The sequence below is a fragment of the Varroa destructor genome, unplaced genomic scaffold (genome assembly GCF_002443255.2).
Source record: "Varroa destructor unplaced genomic scaffold, Vdes_3.0 BEIS01000004.1, whole genome shotgun sequence".
In the NCBI taxonomy this organism is placed as follows: Eukaryota; Metazoa; Arthropoda; class Arachnida; order Mesostigmata; family Varroidae; genus Varroa; species Varroa destructor.
The window spans coordinates 27,450,575-27,472,280 of NW_019211457.1; the positions used below are offsets into that span (position 1 = coordinate 27,450,575).

General features: G+C 43.0%; 1 protein-coding gene across 8 annotated transcripts in view; it reads left to right on the forward strand.

Annotated features, from left to right (window-relative positions):
- LOC111248753 (extracellular serine/threonine protein CG31145) overlaps positions 1 to 21,706 on the forward strand; it is a 129,464-nt gene that overhangs the window by 98,355 nt on the left and 9,403 nt on the right. For all 8 annotated transcript variants that reach the window (XM_086988987.1, XM_086988989.1, XM_086988988.1 and 5 more), the window contains 6 exons: positions 2,933 to 3,332; positions 6,180 to 6,393; positions 7,017 to 7,177; positions 11,053 to 11,253; positions 13,041 to 13,133; positions 19,786 to 19,898. In XM_086988987.1, the coding sequence (XP_086845113.1) occupies positions 3,079 to 3,332; positions 6,180 to 6,393; positions 7,017 to 7,177; positions 11,053 to 11,253; positions 13,041 to 13,133; positions 19,786 to 19,898 (1,036 nt within the window). In that variant the 5' untranslated portion in view covers positions 2,933 to 3,078. The remainder of the gene's footprint in view (positions 1 to 2,932; positions 3,333 to 6,179; positions 6,394 to 7,016; positions 7,178 to 11,052; positions 11,254 to 13,040; positions 13,134 to 19,785; positions 19,899 to 21,706) is intronic.

Below are 21,706 nucleotides of genomic sequence, written 5' to 3' on the forward strand. Positions count from 1 at the left end.
TGCTCCAACCTTTTGGTAGAATTTGCTAGATAATACGATCACTTCCACTTGATCTCTCGACACGACCTAGCTTTGATGATGCACGTGACGGCGGTTCCTATTGATTTTTTTAAGTCAAGCATTATAATAAATGCGATGGCCGACTATTACTATTTCTGCCTAACAGATAATTAAGGAGATAATAAGTCGAGACAAATAAAACCTTCCATATATAATGTAGGTGGCACCCGACGATAATATATGCAGTAGATGTGCTATACTAACCACTTTAGTACAAGTGTAAATCAATCTAATGGAGAATATCTCTTCCTCCGGGGTGCGACATACGGGGTGTGTCGGGCTACAATATAATTTATATTATGAAGTCCAGCAAAAGAAAGCTTCGATGAAGCCAGCGAATGTTCATAAAACGACTACGTACATTGACAGCACGACACCTCAAAACAGCTTGGCCGTTCCGACCGGAGCACCAAACGACTTCTGTTTTTTAAGAGAAGGAGAGGGCGAAGTAAAATAAGGGTGGCCTGGCGACACCCCGGTCCTTGGCAAAGAGGTCCTCAGACAACCGCATTTTTGCTTGTCAAACCGAAGACTATATGTGTACGTGGCGTATATATATAAAGATACACCGAGACACTTATTTTACTTTTGGGTTAGATTTAATATGTACGTGCCATCTGGCGACGACAGTAAAACGTGCCATTGACATTGCTGCATAAGCTAGAAACCAGTGGACAACAATTTTATAGTTTACAGGTCTGATACTGCTTGGCGTCTCGAGCCAGCTGAAGTTGTATACATGTACACTGGAATAATTTGCTGAAAGCTAACAGCAGCGTGGGAATCCGAGGCACACGAATCCATCGCTAGAATGTACACGTATGTTTGATTAACAGAAATTTCTTGCCCTACGCATCGACACCTAACGGATGCAGTCATAGGTCTGTATATTCTAGCGTAAAGACGTTTAGAGGACGGAATACAGCTGCACAGAAAATATAATATAACGAACGTGTGTGTTTATAGGTTAATCTTTGAACAATGCTAGAGAGTCATTCCTAACTAGGATAATTTTTTTTTGCTATTCTCTCGTTGCTTTCATCCTCTTCTATGACTCATTGCGTTTGCAACAAATCTTCATAAGAAAAGTATGTGTCTTTTTTCTTGTTCCATTTATTCAGGTCAAAGTGTTCTCCATTAAATTTTACCAGGATGAAAATCCGATATTTTTACCTAGGGCAAAGTAACACGTAAAGCCTTAGTATAATCTGCTGCTTCTATTGCTAATGGTGGTAATGCACACGCTGAGAGCAGCAAACAAGATCAATATTTCTGTGTAGTAAGCTTCTTTCTCGAATGAAGCTTTTAATAGGCACTTTTTCTTTTTAAGTTAGTAATTACGATCTGGAAAATAGGGGCAGAAAGGAGTTAGTACCAACAGGGTTTTGGAATACAGGAGGCTTACAAATCGAGCAGCGGCACGTGAAAGACTTGTCCCATCTCTACTGCTCTATTCGGCTCTTCGTTGCGCCTTTGCAGAAGCTTCTGTTACGGGGTCACACTATGCGAGTTATCGTACCCGGAGAGGAAATCCCACTCACGCTATTAATATAATTTATCCACCACTCCCGTGGCACGTATTGAGCAACTACAGTTATCGTTGGAGAACGAGTCGTGCAATACGTCCACTTAAGCTAAAGGAATATGAACATACACCCGCATGTTGTGATATATAAACACATCGACTCAACGCACCAATCGTTCATGAACATATACGTGCAGCAGTATATCGTTGCCGTATCGTGTCCGTCTTTTATTATCCTCAACTCGACCTGTAGCAGTAACTGAACATTGACGAAAATGAAAGTGATGCTAGTACCATCCCTGCCTCAACCGTGCAGCACGTTTCATCTTTAGCCACGTCCGGGTAATATGTTATGTTACACCAGGCGGGGAACGAATAAAGTGTCTATGGCTTTACAAGCCAACAATCAGACCCATACTCGTATGTTAACTGGTACCAGGCCAAACACACAAGCCGTCAGTATCCTCCCAGAGCAATATCTATACGTATATGCTTTAATAAAATATAGACCTGGCTGGACAGTGATCGATTTTTCCACGCGAGCTGCTTCATTAATGAACGAGTTACTCTGTAGGAGTCTTTTTGTCGGATGCAAAAGACAAATCCCGGGACAATGTAACTATTTGCTTTCGTCGCCAGGACCTCTGCTTCGTGGGGTCGTTGCCCTTTTTTTCTTGCCTTCTTCCCCTTTCATCTATTTGCGCCTGAAAATTTCCACAGTCCCATGTAGAATAGCGTAACACAGAGGGCCGTAACAGTCGTAATCGCACTGCTTCGTTACCCTTAGGAAACATAACAGAGGTTTCTGCTTTTGGCGGCTTTCTCGACCTTTACTAGCCCCACAGTGAGTAGCCTGTTCACCATAAAATAACAGCGTGTCTGAAGCAAGTAGCGATGTATCCATGCTCCATTCTGTCGGGCCGACCTATATATACACATTGTCTTCATTGTAGGCCAATCGGACTGTAGTGTCCCAGCCTCCTTTTGTATGCATTAGTCTGTACAAAAAAAAACCTACCCGGCAGAACCTGGCCAGCTAGTGTGTCGATTGGCGTGGTTCTTGCGTCTGTGCTAAGGGGTGATGAGGTGCAAATAGAAGTCGTCTTTCCATATATCTAATTGCCCGTTCTAGATGAAAACACAACCTAGTGTAGCCTAGTGATGAAGTTAAAAAATCACTAAAATTCCTCAAAGAATTTGTTTAATTATTGCTGGTTGCAAGGTCAGCAACCTATTCATCTGCTATTCGTTTAAGATGAAAGCGCCAGGGCTAATCGGTTCAAGACCAGCCGTCGTCATGTTGAATGACTGAGTTAAAGAGTAGTCTTATTTTTCCTTGTATTTCAGGAGACGCTAAGCTGTCTGCGCTCAGGGACCGAGTGGGGGGCCTGTCCTAGGCCCGCTACGTACATCGCTGTGGCGTTGTGCGTATTAGCGGAAGCCAGTGGTGCCTGGTGGTCTGGGCGAAGCGGTAAACCCGTGGAAACACGACGATGGCATTTGGTGTGAGCGTGCCTGTAGTCGAAGTGCCACCATTAACCGGAGGCATTGGGGGCGGCCCCAACCAGAAGCTCCGTTCCTCAACGGGAACTTCCGGCCTGGGCCGTATCTTCGAGGCGGCGACTGACGCATCGACAAAAGGTTGTCGATGCCGGGGGAACAAATTTCGGCAACGATTTGCAACAACGACAATTCTTTTGTGCGTGATAATGCTTGTCTTCCTATTCATGTTGCAAGCGAATATCAGGTTAGTAATTAGTTATTTATAACGAATGAACAACAATGAAGGCATGAAGGCACGTGGTGTATAACAAAAGATTAAATAAGAGAACATAACAATTTGTTATTGACCAAGCATTGATCTAAACATTCAAATACTTTACTTTGATATATGTATAAATACAGTGAAGAAAGAATGTATGTGAGTGTAAAGATGGTAAAAAACTATTAGGATAGAAGAAGGGTTTTAGCTAACTGTAAACCTGTTTTTTTGACAACCTTAGACATTCTTTTGTTTGAAGAAATTATATATGCACATATATGGTTTAGTTTTGTGAGTTTCTGAAATTCGATGCGGTCTGGCCGGCAGCAAACAAAGTGCAATTGCTGCTATGGTTGTTGCTGCTACCGTTACCACCGTAACTTGTGTCCCTTTGCTTTCGCCCTTTCTATTTTAGGTTGCGTCTTCTGTTTTTTTCTGTACTTTTTTCTCTACGTCTGTATGTCTGCCTGCCTGTGATGCCCTTTCTGTTAATGGACATATAATCCCAACGTCTATTAGAGTGTCGGACGAAGAAAAATATTAGGAAAGAAAACGAATCATTTAGCATTGCTTCGGTGCTTTCGGTGGCGTTCTTTCTGCCATCCAGAAGAGTTGCCTTCACAGTCCTCAAGACACTGCTGCGGATGCTGATAAACCGGCCGCCTGCCCACCCGCTGGCCGATGTATCACTTAGAGTTGTATGTGGGCCCAGGTCTGGCTATATGTGGTCCGTGTGACAAGTGCCTGGATATGGAAGATACCTTTTTTACTTTGCACTAGCGGCGCATGACAGCGCTTTCGACTATTTTGAAGTGCCGGTGACCGACCTGTAGGTGAGAGGGAGCTACTCGTCATTTCACGAGGAAAAAATTCGTGGGGTAACAACCCCAGTAGTGCTGAACGTTCGGACGAACTTTTGAGTGTCCCTCCAGCTGTTGCACAACCCGTACTAACAGGCAAACAGACCAACTCTTTTAACTGACCAGCGCCCTAAACCCATGTTCATGGCTCTTCCCGGCCTAGTTTCTAGTTGTATGTTTCCGGTCCTTCTAAGTTTCTGAGGCCGCAGCAACTGTTCCTAATTACTATATACCCCACGACTATTGCCTTCGTAACGTTGAACCTTAACCTTTGTCTACGCAGGGCAAATGACGTCATAAACGTTGGACGTTTCGCTTAGAAGCTTTAATCGACGTCGTAAACCCCGAGCTCTTCCCTGTTTTTAAACGGTGCTAGTTTTGCCATATACGCCAGTGTATTGTCGGTCTAAGCCGCCGTATTTGATAATCATGTCACGTGCTTTAGATGCTACAGTGCATTACTCTATTTTGGCTCAGCTCTAGCCCTGTCACGCCTCAACTGCCAGAAGTCAGATCTGCGAGCAAAACCTGCCGCTCAGGACGAGAAAACGATGGCCTAAACTGGCAGACCGACATAAGCCAAGGGAGGCAGCATAAAGGATGCGCTGATTTCTAGTTTGTTTGGTGACTTCGCTTCGCTCTACTGCACTACAGGTATACAAGAATGTTAGTTCAAGAATGAAATGGAAATCTATGCAGCTAACTCTGACGAGCGCTGGTAATTGCCGCAAGTGGACAAAGGTGGCAGACCGGCCTCGGGGTCTCTTAGGCATAGGATTTTAAATACGATATCATGTCGCAAGCGTGCAACCATGCGTCACATATTACCACATAGGCATATTAATCGAGACTTACGCGTACCGGTGAGTGACGCTGCATCTCTTTGCGACGAATAAGTGCGTTAAGCCATAGAGGTGGTAACGCGACGATCCCTTGTCAGCGATTACGTCACTGGCATCCACTCCATTCCCGAGTTGTCTGTCTATACTCTGGTGGCCCAAGTAGGGCTGAAGACGGCCAACAAACCTTCAACAGGCTATTTTCTATATGGCTCATCAAGGTGCTAAGCTGAACTGGCAATAGCCACTCGAGTGCTGAACGTCTAGCGTCTGAGCCTGTGCATTTGGCATCAACCGACTGGCAATAAGTGGTTAACTTGCTGTACCCCTGCTACATGTATCAGATAAGTGGGCGCTCCGAGCGCTACCTCAGTACAAAGGGAGAGGTAAAGGCACGAGGCAGCTTTGGGTGATCGAGCAGTGTGATCCCGTCATGGAGTACTTATGCGGGGATCATCACAAGGTTCTATTTATAGTCACATAGGCATGGGTCCGCAGGCAATGCTCTATTTTGCAAACGTGATCCGTACCTTGCGGCCACTGTTGAAAGCTCAGCACTGAAATGTAGCAGCCGCAAGTGGGCTAAACGAATTGTAGCTTCGATCCTTCACCTGTTGGAGGCGCATGTATAGGCCGAAACAAGGTCGTTGTCCACCAGTTCGATCTGATTACGCGACCATCATGACGCAACCAAGGGTTTTGCTGTTTCCGACGAAACAGTAAGCGAAACTTGAGCTGCTTAAGATTATTCGAATCCTAAGAATAGGTGCACAAATGCTGCGATTGATGAGCAACACTAAGTTGTATGCTTCCATACATCTCTTTCTTTTAAGTGAGCATGGAAACCATATTACATATCCGTCAAAGCCGTTCTTTGGCAACTCCTCCGGCACTAGTTTTTGGCATTTAAACTTAGTTGACACGATCGTCACAACTGGCAGGACCATCTCTGGAATTTTGTTGTCAAAACATGTTTATAGCATGTGTTGCAAAAAGAAACACTCTGCTTTTTCATTATCGTAGACGAAATACATGGGTTTCGATGCACATCGGTGCATTTGCTCAGATACCGTCTGCACACACAAATAAATCTATGCGTCTATGTATTCCTTTTTTGCAACTTTCTATTATAGTTCAAGTGGAAACCTTCCAATATTAGGAGCGCATGTTGTCTACCGGTATGGCGATGACGTCAACCAGCTGTACCAGGATCCTGGGTCAGCACCGGTTGCTCCAGCTGGACGAAAGCTTGCGGGCAGCCCCTCATTGAAGAATAAAAAAAAAAAAGCAGCATCATCTGACAACGGTGACACCCTAACAAAGAAGCCTAAGTCTCGAAGCCTCAAGGTAAATGATCCTTCCTTTTATGCAGACTCTTTTTTTGACCTAGATTCGTTCATCATTATCCGTACAGCTAGTTTACTGGCCTCTTTCCTTTTTACTCTTGCAAGCTCTCCAAGTGAGTAGTAGCTTGTCCCGACCCTGACGATGACTGAGACTCAGCAATGGAGGATGAAACAGCCAACTTCTTACTGCTTTTGACTTTCAGATTCGTTCGTCTTAATGCGCTAAAGAAAAATACCGAACCTTAGTGGTACACTGGTTTTCTGGTAGAAAGGGCTGATAATAAGGGAATTTTTATGGCGGTTAAAATGCTCTATCCGCTACAGCCCGCAATGGCTTACGACACGGTGCAAGGGCAAAGGTAGAGTAAAGATGTTGGCAGGCTCATTCGCCACGCTGTAGTCTCAATAGGCCTAGTAAAAGTAGTTGTAATAGCAGAAGAAATAACAGTTTAAAGGGGGTGAAGCAGGCTATGATGTTTTTTTCTATTATAACCAGCTTGCCTGTGTCATGCTAATAGGCCTTCGTAAGACACCAAAAAAGACGTGTATTGCACTAATACTTTCAACCTGCTGACCATCTGGTCACTAGTTATGCACAACTTACCGTATATTCACGATTTCTAGGTGACGTCCGAAATGAAAGAGACGTACAGAAATTTACAGGCGCTTATCGACAACCGGATAGCCGTTGACGCAGTCAAAGATAAGGCCCTGATCATGCGCTGGATCAAGAGGACTCACTCGAATCCTACCGTCATGGACCTCAACAACGTCGAGTTTGATGGGTGAGTATTGAATAACAATACTTAATTGTTATTAGCATAGAGACATGTACACATGGTTCGATAGTTACAATTGCTTTGGGAACACAATCATGTTCGCGCGGGCTAGATGCCTTCATTAAGTAGTCTTCCGAATCCATTCAATGATGACCAACAACTTTTCACATATTTACAAGTATCGACCATCAATCAATTAGACACTCTATAATAATTATTCATTGCTATCGTTGATGATTCAGCCAGATAGTTTCTTTGTATCTATTTGTTGATTCTGGTAATGGCTAGTGATAGTGGCATCTGAGTAAGTTGCAGCCAGTGAAGTATGAGGGTACAGCCTTCAATATGTGGAAAACCGCTATTCTTGTATCTGTGGCTGGTTATCAAACTACAATGATAAGGTTCTACGAAAGCAAAACGGCCGTACACGCAAGACAGGCGCTAACCGAAAACGACATCTGTCTGCTATGGACAGTCTTTTTTTGGTAATTAAGACTTTTGAATTTCGTTTCTTTTTAAAAAGTTGGTTTTAAACGCCAGGAGCGGCGGTAGAAAGAATCATGTTTTGAGTGGCTCTGTAATTATCTAAATTCTCGTCTGCAGAAGATAAGAGAACAATCTGACCGCACAGAAACTTATCTTACAAAATGTTTGTATTGGACTGAACGACGTCATATTGCATATAAAGATAAGAAAAGTCGTTCAGAAGATATGACAATAATTGAATACGCTCAAATCGGATAGCACACTATGTACTACGCAAAATCCAACGTATCGGAAACCACATTAGCTTCGTGCTTATTGATACGTCATGGCTACCGCCTCTTTCTGAATCCGCCTTATGAAGATTATCGATTTTGAAATGGTAAAATACTTCGCACCTCCGTCGCCACCGGGTAGCAGTTGTCACTTTTGTCCGCATCTTCGTCTTTGTAGTTCATCAACGCTCTCCCGGCAACGTTTACCGGCCTTTTTTACATTACGGCAAATGCCAAATGGGATTGTGGGGGGTTTCCACGAGCCCCATATCATTCAACAATGAGAATTGTGCTTCGCTTGTAGACCAGCTTCCCCAGCATCTTTTCCGAGGGCTGCTCGCCTCTTACTGCTGTTGGAGCTAACGTACTTCTGTTGCGAGTAACATTCTACAGCAGTGGCTTCTTTTCGATGTCTCCCTGAGGAGTAACAAGACACACCCAGATTACGGTGTCATCCGTTGCATTGCCATTCGCAGGTTCTCATTCGCGTTCTTAATAGCGGTGTAGGGCTCCTGCGATCCATAGAATTCTGTGAAGCAAAACCGGTCGCTAGCACAGCGGGGAGCTCTCGCATGCATAGGGAACTGCTACGAGACTCTGCCGGTTTGCCGCCCCCGTCTGTCCCTTTGTCAGAAAAAACCGTGAGCCCTGGTTTCTTCTCTAATGCCACTTTTCGGCTTGTGTAGTCCGTATCTACTAGCAGCGTGGGAACACCGTCGGCCACGGTGCCCAAAAACTCCTATCCAACCATTTCAACTGAGATGCCCTGTTTGTTGTCAAGAGATACGAAGGAGAACACGGTTTTTGGCAAGCACTAGCAATTAGCTTATTTGAAAGTTATACTTGATACTGTAACACTGGATTTTAAACCCAACTTAATGGCGTTCAATCTTACTTCAGTTCCATGGCCCTCATTCGCAGTTACTAATCGTGAAGTTGTTGGTGTGATGTTACCATCGTTGTTGTTATTATCGACGGGAGGATTCGTTGTTAGTTTTGCCAACCAGCGACGACGGCTTACAGTGGGGTCGGACGCGATCCAAAACCAGGGCCATACACGTATGGCAGAACTACCAGCGATTTAGACCCGGACTGGGTACGTGACAGTCTGGCAGGACCGTTCGCTGCTTGCCAAACCTAAAGGTATATTGGGCAATTCTTTGTAACAGCCATTAAGTCCTTCCTCGATTCTTTAAGCCTAGGTTCAGGCCACAAGCCTAGCTACCCCTCCCCCAGGCACCAACATACGCCATTCTAACCTGACTTGAGCGTCTGAGAAAATTTAGCTCGTGTCGCGGCGGCCATCAGTTAATAACAAATTCTGTTATCAAATTTAAACGGGCAACATGGTTACGCGAATGATTGACTTGTTCAGTTTGACTAAAAGCTCACTTCGCCTTCATTTTGTGCTTTCTTGCTCGTGAGGGAAGCCCTATATAATAGTACATACGGTTGAATGGTAAAAAGAGATTAAATTGGCTTGCAGTTACTAAATGAGCGTCAACCGCCTGCGAGAGCAGTTGCCATATTCAACTCAATTAAATGCAGAACTAGTAGGACCTTTACAAGGTGACAGGCATGAATCAGAGTGTGAATGCTAAAAAGGAAATCCATACATTAAAGGAAGCTAATTTCTGCCTCTTTGTGATTCGTGCAAAGCAAATGTGTACAGCTGAGCCCTAGGGAACGCCAATTTAACTTAATACTAATTTAATTTGGAAACTAGTTAAGCTTCTGAATATTAAAGCCAGCTTTGCGCGTAGACTTTGAACGTAGAGGGATATGTATTGTTACTCTATCAACACACGTTTCTGAGCCTTACGGAACAGACGTAACAAAAAAAATAAGCCTCTAAAAGAGGTCTACCTAGTTTAGGCACATAATTACGAACAGCTAACATTCATTAAGCTGCTAGTGCTTAGTTTGGCAAGTGTAACCTGGTAGATCAAAACCAGCGCTCAACAACACTGGAAAAATACCAAAAAATTCATTCAGATTGCTCTGTACGTAAATATAGCCTTTCTATGTGTGCTATAAGGGACCTATTAAATTGGAACATTCTACTTTTTTTGGCAAATACTGATGGCAAAAACTGCTGAAGCCTTATAGCATCGTCAAACGCTTTTCCGGTAAATGTCCAACGGGCAAAAAGATATTGGGACGGCTTGGTCGCTTCGCTGGTCCCTGATAGTGATAAACTTCATAGTCGTACCGTAATATGCATAACTTTCCGTGGCATCGACATCTTGCCAATATTCTAACATCAGCTCGTGCTGTATAGACAAAACAGACAAAAAAAAACTACACTAACGAGAGTTCGAGGGTAAAAATAGCACGAATTTTGGTTAAAACTGTTTCTACATTGCTGTGAAGATCCAGCACGTTGCTAGTCGGTTTCTCAACGGTTTATCCGATATAACCCTTCCTCTAATATTTATCCCTTGCTATCATTAGCAACATATATAGCTTAGTGGGCATATTAACCTACGAAACCGATCCAACATAAACAACGGCCTTATATAAATCAACAACAAAAATGCCACGCGATTCAATATTCATTCAGCATGCGAGTGTCAGCTATATTCCAACTACAATAAAATCAGAGCAGGGCTTTATTTACCGCCAAACTATCTATGAAGTATCTAATAGAAAAAGACCATTTAGGTATTCCTGGGCCAGTGACAGCGTCGCAGGGTCGCAAGTAGCCTCTACAGGATTTTGTGGCCCGTCCAGGTCTCCCAGCATAAAGCAATACGCCTTTGACCTCCTGCTTCTATAATATCCGTTCCATTTATTGCGGCAAGTTCCTCTTCGATTAGTATGTCGCTGCTAATTATGGGCGCCTTTAGAACAGACATTACAAACGAAACTTAGCTTTTCATTAGCAATAAAACCAACCAGAAAAATACTAGTTAATAGAAGGGAGTGATCATATAGCTCAACGAGGCCAAACAATCCGATTGTGCATCTACCCATATAAAAGTACGCTTACAGAATAGTACGATGAGTACTCATTGCTTCGATCTAAGCTGACCTTATGTGCTACTAAAAACAAAATATGATTAATATACTTTGGATGAGGTGCCGTTTCGTAACATGTCGTGACTTTCATGTCGTTTACAGGAACCTGACGACCTTTGAGCGGTTTCAAGCGGCGATCTCGCAGGACGAGCTGTACCCAGCTGACTCGGCCATCATTGACGAGTTGATTCGTGACATGGCCCGCTTAGAAATCGTGCGAGTCGTCCAAAAGGAAGGAGGAACCCAGCTCAAGCTAATTATCGATTATGAAAATGGGGGCCAGGCGCTCTTCAAGCCCATGAGGTAAGTCTTAGGTCACGGCATCCTGAACCTAGTAAGTCGACAGCCATTCATCCCGTTAGACTCACAACAAAATTTATTATAATGTTTCGCAAATGAATGTAATTTGTAGTGACAGCACCTCGCGTACGATGCCGCCAAATGCTAGATATTCTAATGTGAATCTCAGCCTATTAAGTCAGCTGATCTAAAATGCCTAGTCATTGTAACTGAATGAAACTGGTCATCGTTTCAGAAGTTATGTAACCGCTGGCGGTTTTATTGCATACGGATTTCAAAAGGTAAAGGCACATATTAAGAATATATATATAAACACAAAATAAAAGCTCTTAAACTGTCAAGAGACTTTGTTCCACCTTATATATATTAGGTACAGCTTGCCAACCTCTCACGACGCCGGCTGCACTTAAACGTGTGACATGGATATATTTCTGGCCACCTCAGCCGTTCATTCCTGAGCGAAATTCAGTATTTCAAAGGCTGGACGTCATTGTCCTTAAAATAAAGGACAATGACGTCCAGCCTTTAAGTTAAAATAAACTTTTTATCGATTAGGGTAGTGCAGTTCGTATCTGGTTTGCCGAAACGAAGGTAAACGGCGGGAGTTAGACAACAGAGCTTTCGATTTAGCTCACACGGCTATTGTCAGATAAAAATCTCCATCTTATATACACCCTCTGATTATTTCGCAAACTTCAACGTATGTGGTGCGTAATTATGGATATCCATGGAGTAATTCCCCAAAAATTTGGACTGCGGGTCATCGTTCTTGGATCAGTTTTCTCCGAATGCGACTTTTGGGTAACCGAGCAGTTACCCGATTACCCGATCTCTGAGGCAGACCATAATAATAGGACTGTCTTCGTACCACTGCCTCTGCACTCATCCAAAAAGACAAAATTTAGTACGGGTTTTTTTAGAAACTGATATTCGCCCCGCCAACCGTGTGAGCAGAAGTTTTATGTCGGGTCCAGATGGGACATGTCAACAACGTGGGACATACGAAACGAGAGCTAAAGACGTTGAAACCAGGCGACGGCAGGGTAGTAGTTTCGTTATGTATCCTAAAATTATTTAGGATGTTTACGTTCCCGAACACAATGCAAAGACACCCCAGCGGAAAAGCAGCATGAAGATTCTTTTGCCTGCATCCAGTTATAATGCGACTAAGTCACTACTTATTAGGTGAATATGAGTGTACATATGTGCAGTTTACTTAGAGGGGTTTAAGTGGTAAGGAGTAATGAGGACAGGGAGCTAAATAGCAAAGCTACTGTCTGACCCGCGAAATTTCAAAATAAACCTAGGGAGACATGGAAGTTCGGTATGCCGATATGGTAGCAGACAGCGACGAAATTCTAAGACCACGAAAGATTCAGTAATGTATACGGGTGCCTTGATAGAGCTTGTAGTGACGGCGGCGTGGCGGCAGAGCTGTCGGCGGTGAAGTTCCGCAGCGAAGTTGCAGGGATTTCTGACTAAACGCGGATAGTTACTGTGTGCGGACGAGAGCATGCATAGCGGTAAAACGAAGAATATGCTGAAAGGACTTGTATGCAAATCTCTATACTACTATACTAAAAATGTAAAACACTATACAGTTTTGTCTTGGTACTCTAGTCGTGTTGCAAATGCCTGAAAGTAGATTACCTCTGCAAACTGCTATTTGGTTACGCGCCCCAGTCGCGGAATATTAAAACCTGAAAGCAAACGGTACATTATCTAATAACTAATCAATCAACGAGTGTTGCTGTCATTGTTTTTCTCTTTGTCGACCTGTTTTCCTGCAGGTTCCCGCGGGACAAGGAGACGGAGCCGAATCACTTCTATTTCGTTGACTACGAGCGTCACAACGCTGAGATCGCAACGTATCACTTGGACAGGTAAACTATCTAGTGGTTAACTACCTGGTACCTTATTTGAAAGATAGAATGATAATTCAATAATTGTAGGTGTACAAGGTGAAACAAGGTAACCGAACAGACAAATTGGCACTAGTTGCATTGCAGTTTATCAGATTTTGCTTATTGTTTTGACCCTCTCGTCTGTTCGCATTTAGATCAGTTGTGCTTAACTCTATAATGCTCGTGACGCCATACTGAGAACTCTTTAAACTGAGCTGCCATTGTATCACAATATTCTAATTCCGCTTCAAGGAAATATAAAATGATACGTTTATTGTTGAGCATTGTTACAATTGTATACTTTGGGTTTGACTGAGAGGTGCGACCCAGCGGGCTGCTAGACCAGTTAACTGATTGCTAAAGTAATAAGTTGCATATACACCACGAGATATAAATAAAACAACTAAAGCAAAGAAGCCTTTTGAGCTATAGAAAAATTGTTTCACATTTCACACATTTGTAATGCTAATTCTAATCCAGGGGGCAAATTATCCCTATTTTCTTTGTATCTATTGATCATACTGGTATCAGCCGCTTTTTGAGCACGCCAAAATTGAACAGGTTAATTTCCCGCTCGACCAGCAATATTATAAGAGAAAAGAGAACGTTACAAAGATGTCCCGTCAGGCCAGCAATTGACAGTGGTCAGAAATAGCAACTATTGGTCCCTCAGCTAATTTATACATGCTGCAATTTTTTAATTTTGAGGCTCTGCTTAATGCGGAAAGCTGCTTAAAGTATTGTCGAAATATCACGAAATAATACCCTAATTACACTCTTGTACTTGTCTATAATATACTTTTTCTACGGGCGAAATGGCCCTAGTAGACGAGACTCGTCGTGGATCTGGGCATCAGCAGACATCGCGTATCATATTAGGCCCATCAAAAAAATCTACCCGTAGCATACCATATTAGCCGTACTTTTATTGGTAAATTATATTTATCACCATTCATTATAAATAATCTATTTCCGTTATTGTATATCATAGAGTGCCAGGCATACAGGTTTGCCATACATCAAATCTTATCTTTTTTTTACTATGCACGCTTGTCAATGCAGATGTATCATTATCCTGACTTCTATTATGTTCCTAACTGTACGCCTTACTTATGTACAAGTCGGATGTCGGCACCTCATCAGAAGTTTTCTCTAGTTCCTCATTGTTATGGCAGTTGTATGTTTTAGTACTTCACGTTAGAAGTCCGAGGATTTCAACAGAATGAATCCAGTATGAAGGTCTTATAAGTCTCTAGCAATGTACGACATCCAATGGATAAATAACCGCCTCATAAAAGTTCCAGTTTCGCTGTTGCTGCTTTTCGGCCTTGTTGATAAGATAAGCTGTCACTACTATTCTGGCTGAAAAACACAGGCTGTACATGTCATAAGTAATCTAGTCAAAGCTGGAAGCTACTATCTTTGTAATCGCCTATGGTTTGCCCGATACAATCTCGCACGTTTGTATATATTCATATGTAGCTCTGACGTGTCTGATCTGGTCTGAAAAATCACTAATTGTTATGGATGTTACGGGCCTTTTAGCCAAACCCCCAAAAAAAATACTGCGCTTCTTCGCTAGCGAAAGTCTAGCGCGCGCCTTTTTCGACAAATGACCATCTTTCACAGGAGACCGAAAAACAGCGGTAAACAGCAGAAATTGCTTTCTGATATGATAGAAAATGATATCTGTTACAAAGTGCGTCCGCATAGTCTCCTTCGAACTCACGTTTCGCGTGCCCATAATACAATACAGTTTATCAGGGTCAATCGTGTGTACCGGTCTTGATAGATGTTAAAACTAAAACAAAAAATCGATGATATGATTCTCGCGGGTCGCCTCGACGGAACCCGCCCATCGGCTACCGCCCAAAACCTATGATACAACAATATAGACGGAATGTTTACATACTCCAGATTTAACTATAATATGCCATGTACTATGTACCTAATTTAATAAATACTATGCCCAAGCACGTACGATTCAGAGCCATTTTGTGCCCTTTGGCATCGCTTGGCTTCGTCCGTTTGTCCGATCATCGCCTTCATTCTTGTCTGAGCCGTCCTCGAGACACGTACTTGTAGGGTTTCCCATTAGAGCCGCATAAAATTGCAGCGGCACTATGTAACCTGTAGTTCGGCAGTGGTGCTGATAATAATGGTGCAGCAAAGATCGGATAATTTCCAGAAAAGAAATTCAGATTTGTGTTTACACGAACCAATTAGGCTGGGCGACAAACTTGATTACATGCGAATGGATCTCAGCTTTCTCCGACGACATCCGGTCAATCATCTAACGAAAGGACGGCGTATCACAGCAGCAGAAGGTGTAGTAGATTTACGGGCAAGCTAGTGTAATCTGATTGCCCCTGGAAGATGACGCGAATAGCAAAAGCTTTCCTACTTGTTGTCGATAGCGGTTGCAGCGGTAATTTTTGGTACACCCGCATTGAGCAAGCAAATAAGTGTCCTGAACAGAGTCAAAAGCAGAGCGATATAAGGAAGCGAGACAGGACAAGAGAGATAGGGCGAGTAAGGCTTCACGTTCACGTGTGATAGCACTAATAGCTAATGAGCCTTGATATAGGGGCCAATACTCGTCGCTGTGTGCACCATATTTTTAGATATATCAGTTTTATGTAGCCCTGTTCTGTTGTTGCAAGGTTAGTATGAAGCTAATTAGCCGGTGTAAGGACTAAAGGCCAAAGGTCAATTCCTATCGTCCGAACGTCGCCTTAGGCAGTAAGATTATTTGTTATGTGTTCTATTACGTTGCTTACTAAATGAGTATAGTGCTGTCGATAGTGGGCACTGAATAAAAGTGATGACTGAGAAATGCTTACACTATTCCTAATGCTCGTATTGAAAAACGACCTAGGAAAATGTGCAATGTCTCTTTCCAATGGCTTTTATTAATTATCGGAACTCAAATAGCGCTCATACCCCCTAATAATGGATTTCGATCATTTTCGTTTCTATTTTTCCGCTACCGGAAACGCAGATCGCATAGCGTATTAGTCATGGGTCGAAATACAACCGTACTGTCCTCTTTTGAGCATGGACTCTTGTATATTTTGTGTATCATCGTCCTTTTCACACAATGCATACGTCGCATCGGTGTCCTTGTGCATGTGCGTACCTTTTCCCGTATGGCCGTGGCAACGTATCAAATTGACAATGAGCACTGGGCCAGAGGCTGGTAGCCTCTATGAGTTCATCGTTTAGATCCTCGACGAAAAAAACCTTTCTTTTTTTTTCAATGACATAATCGATAACGATGAAAGGTATTGCAGTGGTTAGTTCACCCCTCGACTTTCATTCAAGTCAACCATTGAACGTTCCGCAATATCTGGAAGATTCTCGGACCAAGCGACACCACTGGCTTGAAGCAGGACAAACGCACGTAAAACACTTGGCCTTAACCAATTTTTCTTAAATATGAACACACATGTATACAATACATGAGATCATTCACGGTCTGAGGGCGACGGTGGCGGGCCTGCACCGCATCACAGAGCCACTTCAGTAGGGGCAAAAAGCAGCAAAAGTAACAGTGAGCAGCCACGCGAGTGGCTACGAAACGTTTCTGTACTTCGAATTTTACGAAAAGCAAATCAAACCATTCAATTACTAGAATAGTTGGTTCGGTCAAAGCAAATGAAATTGTTGAATCTAAGGATAGAATATCAGAAATTTCCTCCGTAGCCAGTGCCAGTTCTCCTCTACAGTTTATAGTGTAGCCGATTGTCGACTAGTGTCGAGATGTAGTGGATATCAGTATATCATGCGATAGGTAAAGGACGGTTTCGTCTGCGCGACAGCAAAATACCTGACGTTATAGTCTACTGACGCGTATATATAAACACAGCCAATATATGATCTGGCTTAGCTTCTAGACCCGTACACTGTTACATGCTACGCTTCATTACATTCATGCTCTTTCACGCTGGATAATACCGCTCACAGAAGAGTATACCGTGACCGAGGCGTGCGATTCGTTGAGTTCAGTAACTTCCGAAAACCACCGCCCTATCTAACCATTTGTTATAACGTCAGTGATAAATTTTACTATGGTGATTGCAGTTATAAATGTTCGCGTTAAATATTTTTGTTTTCGGCAGACTCTTGGGTGCCTCGCAGATTCGGTCTCTTTATAGTTTCTTTCGACCCCGCTACGGAAGCCATGATGGCAATGCGCGCGTGAAGTCTTGCAGCTAGGCAACATTCATATATGCCCTTTGGACTTTGCCGTTTTTCCTTCTCTGGAGCTATTAGGACACGCCATATTGCCATTATATAATATCATCTATATTCTATGAGACAGATTTCTGCCATCGCTATCAATTTGACTAACGAAATAACGAGTAAGTTCTAGGGCATCATAGCAATATATCATGAACGTTGACGCCGTTCGATCGATCGATCGATCGTTGTTGATGGCACTTACCATTGGGTTAAGGAAGCACGCTGTTGGAATCGACAGCGACAGAGACTGCTGCCGATATTAAGGAGCTGGACAAAGGCATGCTACATGCTACAAGAGATATGCTAACCTTTTTGTGCCATTGTGATGTCGTGCGTTACCGAATATTTCATATAGTCAGTGTCCAGCACCTGTGAAGACTGTTATCTAAGCTATTAGTAACAGCATCGCTATTACGTCTAATTGCGGTGAACCTGTGTAGACGTTGCAGGAAAACCTCGTAGGATGGCAGGACCTAGCCAAAAGGCCTTTTAACCGCGCTTTTTTTTCCATTTACTCTTACATTTTGTCGCTCTCTATCTGTATTCCACCTGTTGGACTAATCTTGGACATTATCTAACATGATTTCATCGTTTGTGGAGCAGCTGAGTTTTATCCATGTTCTTGTGAAGCATACTCTGACATAGGCATGACCTCTTCTCCCGGTGTTCTGACCATAGGAGTTGCTGAAGACTATCAGGTAGAACAGATGGCCCTCATCAACCTCGCGGCACACGGTTAACAGCTTTATTTCATATTAGATGTGGCCGCCACCTTCACAGCCTTTCCAACGGCAACTTACTGTTCTATGCCTCAATGCTTCTTTCGTTACATTGCAGAGGTTGTATAGTCGAACAGTCGGTGTACACAAGCTACGGGGGAAGAGGGGAAGGGATATACCGACGACCTTCGTATTCAATGCTTAGCTGGTTACGTTTATGTAACTAGTTTTGTCATCGTTTATTTAGCGAACCCGACACCAGCGCGCCTTTTTCGTGCTTGCCACATTTTGCCCCTAACAAACTTATAATAATGCTTGTTATTATGTTAATTATACTATTACTATTATGTAATACGAGGTCTATACTGGATGTTACTATCGTGGTTGTAATTAAAGAAGCTTTTCACTATTTATCATATAACAGCTTATAAGGGTGCTGCAAGAGTCATTACTTGTTGTTGTACCGATTGCTTGAAGTAGTTGAAGTGTAGTGTGAAGTAGGAAATAAACAATTCTTAAATGTTGTCCTTTTAAACTGGCAAGATCCAGGAAACAAATGCTGATAAAGGCTATGAAAGTCATTGAAACGGATACGACAGCCTACAGCCTACGAGAAGTTCAGCCCATCTTTGTCTTTAGGGCCATACACTTACTGTATATTGTACGCATAAACCCGCAGAAAATTCAATTTATTGCCAACCACTTTCAGTCAGACATGGCGCCTGCATGTGTTGACGTCTAGTCCAGAACATCGAGAAAGTGCCCTCATATCATAACTTGATCAGAAAAAGATTCTGAATAATCGAATAGTGTATTTTCCATCTTTTGCCAGACGAGCCGTATTGTTCATTATAACAGTTGTAAATCTCCATGCTACTACTGTAGGTTTATCGAGCTAGGGCGCCGTAGAACATTCTTCCTCAGCTGACGGCTTTCCAGGTCGCTAACGTTGCCATCATCGTAGTGACTGACACAATTGAATCAATCCGCTTCATCGCCTTCGTCTGTCCCTTGGTACGAAGCGTTTGCATCTCTTGTTCCGCCTAGCTTAGTATAGCTTGCTTCTTTCCCCACTGTCATTCTACCCATCCTATGTGGTTGCTATCTACCAACCTGACGTGCTCACGTAGACACCCATTATTCATATTCAGATATCGTGACAGCGTCAAACAACTAGGACTAGCTGCTGGCCCCCGACGCACCATGGCATCATCGAAAATGCGCTATGTCGTATCCGGTTGTGCGTTGAATCGTCCGCATTCGAAAGTGTATACATGTAGATGATAGAAGTCAGTGATCAGTCCATAATAGTCACCGTCCACGGCCTCGTCCAGGTTCCGTTTTAATTATTTTTCGTATTTTCCCGCGTTTGGCGTAGCTACACTTTGTAGTCAACCACAAGCATCATGATAAGAATAATGACCATATTCGGTACTGCAATTGTAACTAAATGCATATATGCGGGCAGGGCATGGAAAGAAGGGCTTTAAGGGGCTAGGGCATCGGACGTTGCCTCGGGTTCTGTAGCCGTTGATGGGTTACCCATCCTAAAGTCATAGGAATGTACCGGTTGACGCCAGCGTTTTAACGAACCCCTTTTAATTGTGCGTTACTGTAGTCTGTTGTGGTCTATGTTCATTTGACTATTTTATTGTTATTGTTTTCAGAGCGCTTGGTTTCCGGCGTGCACCGCCCGTCGCTGGAAGAACGCTCAATATGACCTCAGAAATTTACGCACTAGCTGACCAGAATCTTGCCAAGACGTTCTTTGTTTCACCAGGTTGGTTCTTTATTATTGATATGAACGCTAATATTATTATTTGTCGTGCGATGCATATATATATATATATATATATATATATATATATATGGTTTTTTTTATTCTGGGTTTAAAAATAGATAGGGTAAGTAGGTAACAAATATATTTTAATGTTGTATAGCTTGAGCAATCGATAAGTTGATGGACCGATCGTGAACTAAAAGATAACCGCGAATTTGCACTACACATACATAGCCAACTAAGGAAAAAGGTTGATGCGAACTGGCGGTTTTTATTCTTTATAAAGCTTTCTGAATAATGCTAAATCAAAGTTGTTCTTCTCGCCAGTATATAACAGTTATTAAGTAATAATTCATCCCAGCGTATGTAGTTCGCTTGGTAAATATTAATATCAGATCCGGTGACCTTTCCACTTGATATAACAACCATATATGTAATATGATTGTCAAATCTTATTGAGATACTTTTTTTTATCTACACAGAGATACACAAAGCAAAGGCGTTGGCCTTCGAGATTTGATTTCCAACACCTTTGCCTAGAACGCAAAAAAGGGAAGAGAGAGATTGTCTTTGACCGCTTAAAATACAACTACTCATGTTGGCTAAAACATATACAACTTCACATGTGCCAATAGCAAAGCTTATTGCAGTAATTATAATAGGCAATATCGTACTTGACAGACTTGATTCGTAGAGCGCATTTCCTGGTCGTTCTTCAATCTACCTAATTATCTATCATCCAAATGAGCCATGAGCGGAGTCGTTGTCGGGAAACCAACCCAATCCGGCGGTATTCAACTCCACACGAAAGGTGGCGTCGAAACAATGAGTTATACTTTTTTCATACATAAGATCCTGTAGCCATATATTCTGGCCTAAGTTTTCCTTCATTCAGACGTCCCTTCACCCGCACGACTAATTTCTTAACACCAAGGAAGCTGTCCTCTAGTCAGAGCCATTTAGGTACCTGCGGTCATGCATTCCTTCGGTGCCCATCATGCGTGCTCTGATCAGACTAATTCCCAGAGTTAGTCGGAGATACAGTGAGCCTTTGGTATACACTTCGTACATAGAACACAATCTTGCTATCGCAGCAGCAGAAAATATAAAGTTGTGTAGGTATACATACGACCAAAGGCTCACACTGACGGATATACCGGAGCAGTCGGACCGAATCAAAAGCCAGATTATCACAGGTTATCCTCCAGGCAATCCATGTCAGATGTACCCGCAAACGGGACTTCTGTGTAGACGACACAATGATTTGTCAGCCGGTAAAGCCACGTACGCTTCCATTGTCTTATCGCTACATATATTCTTATTGACAGAAGTGAAGTTTTCGCTACATTTAATACTGAACGTTTTCTTCGATTTCTCTTGCAGTCGAATGATAATGAGTTAGGTTAGGCAATGCTAGATTAAGCGGGTTTAGGCAACTTGGTCGGACACCTGGGACAGTTCTGAATTACGTAACCCCACACGAACCTTGAGCTCCTGAAAGCTGTGGTTCGCTATACGGAATACATAAGCTGGTTATTCTGCTAGCTGGCTAGCCAATGGTTGCTAGGCAGTAAAACTGCCAAATGCGACCAGTAAGCACGCCAGCAAAGTACACGCCACAGATGCTGTGACGGATGCCACGATATTGGGCGGACGCTGGTGGATCCGCTTAGTTCTCGCGTCACGGTACAGCTATAGTTGCTGTTTCTGTTGGGGATAAAGACTACCAAAACGGGTTAGGCTGGCCTACAAGAAGTGCTCTGTTCTTATTTAGATGGTCCGAGCCCACGGGTAGCATCGGCTAAGCA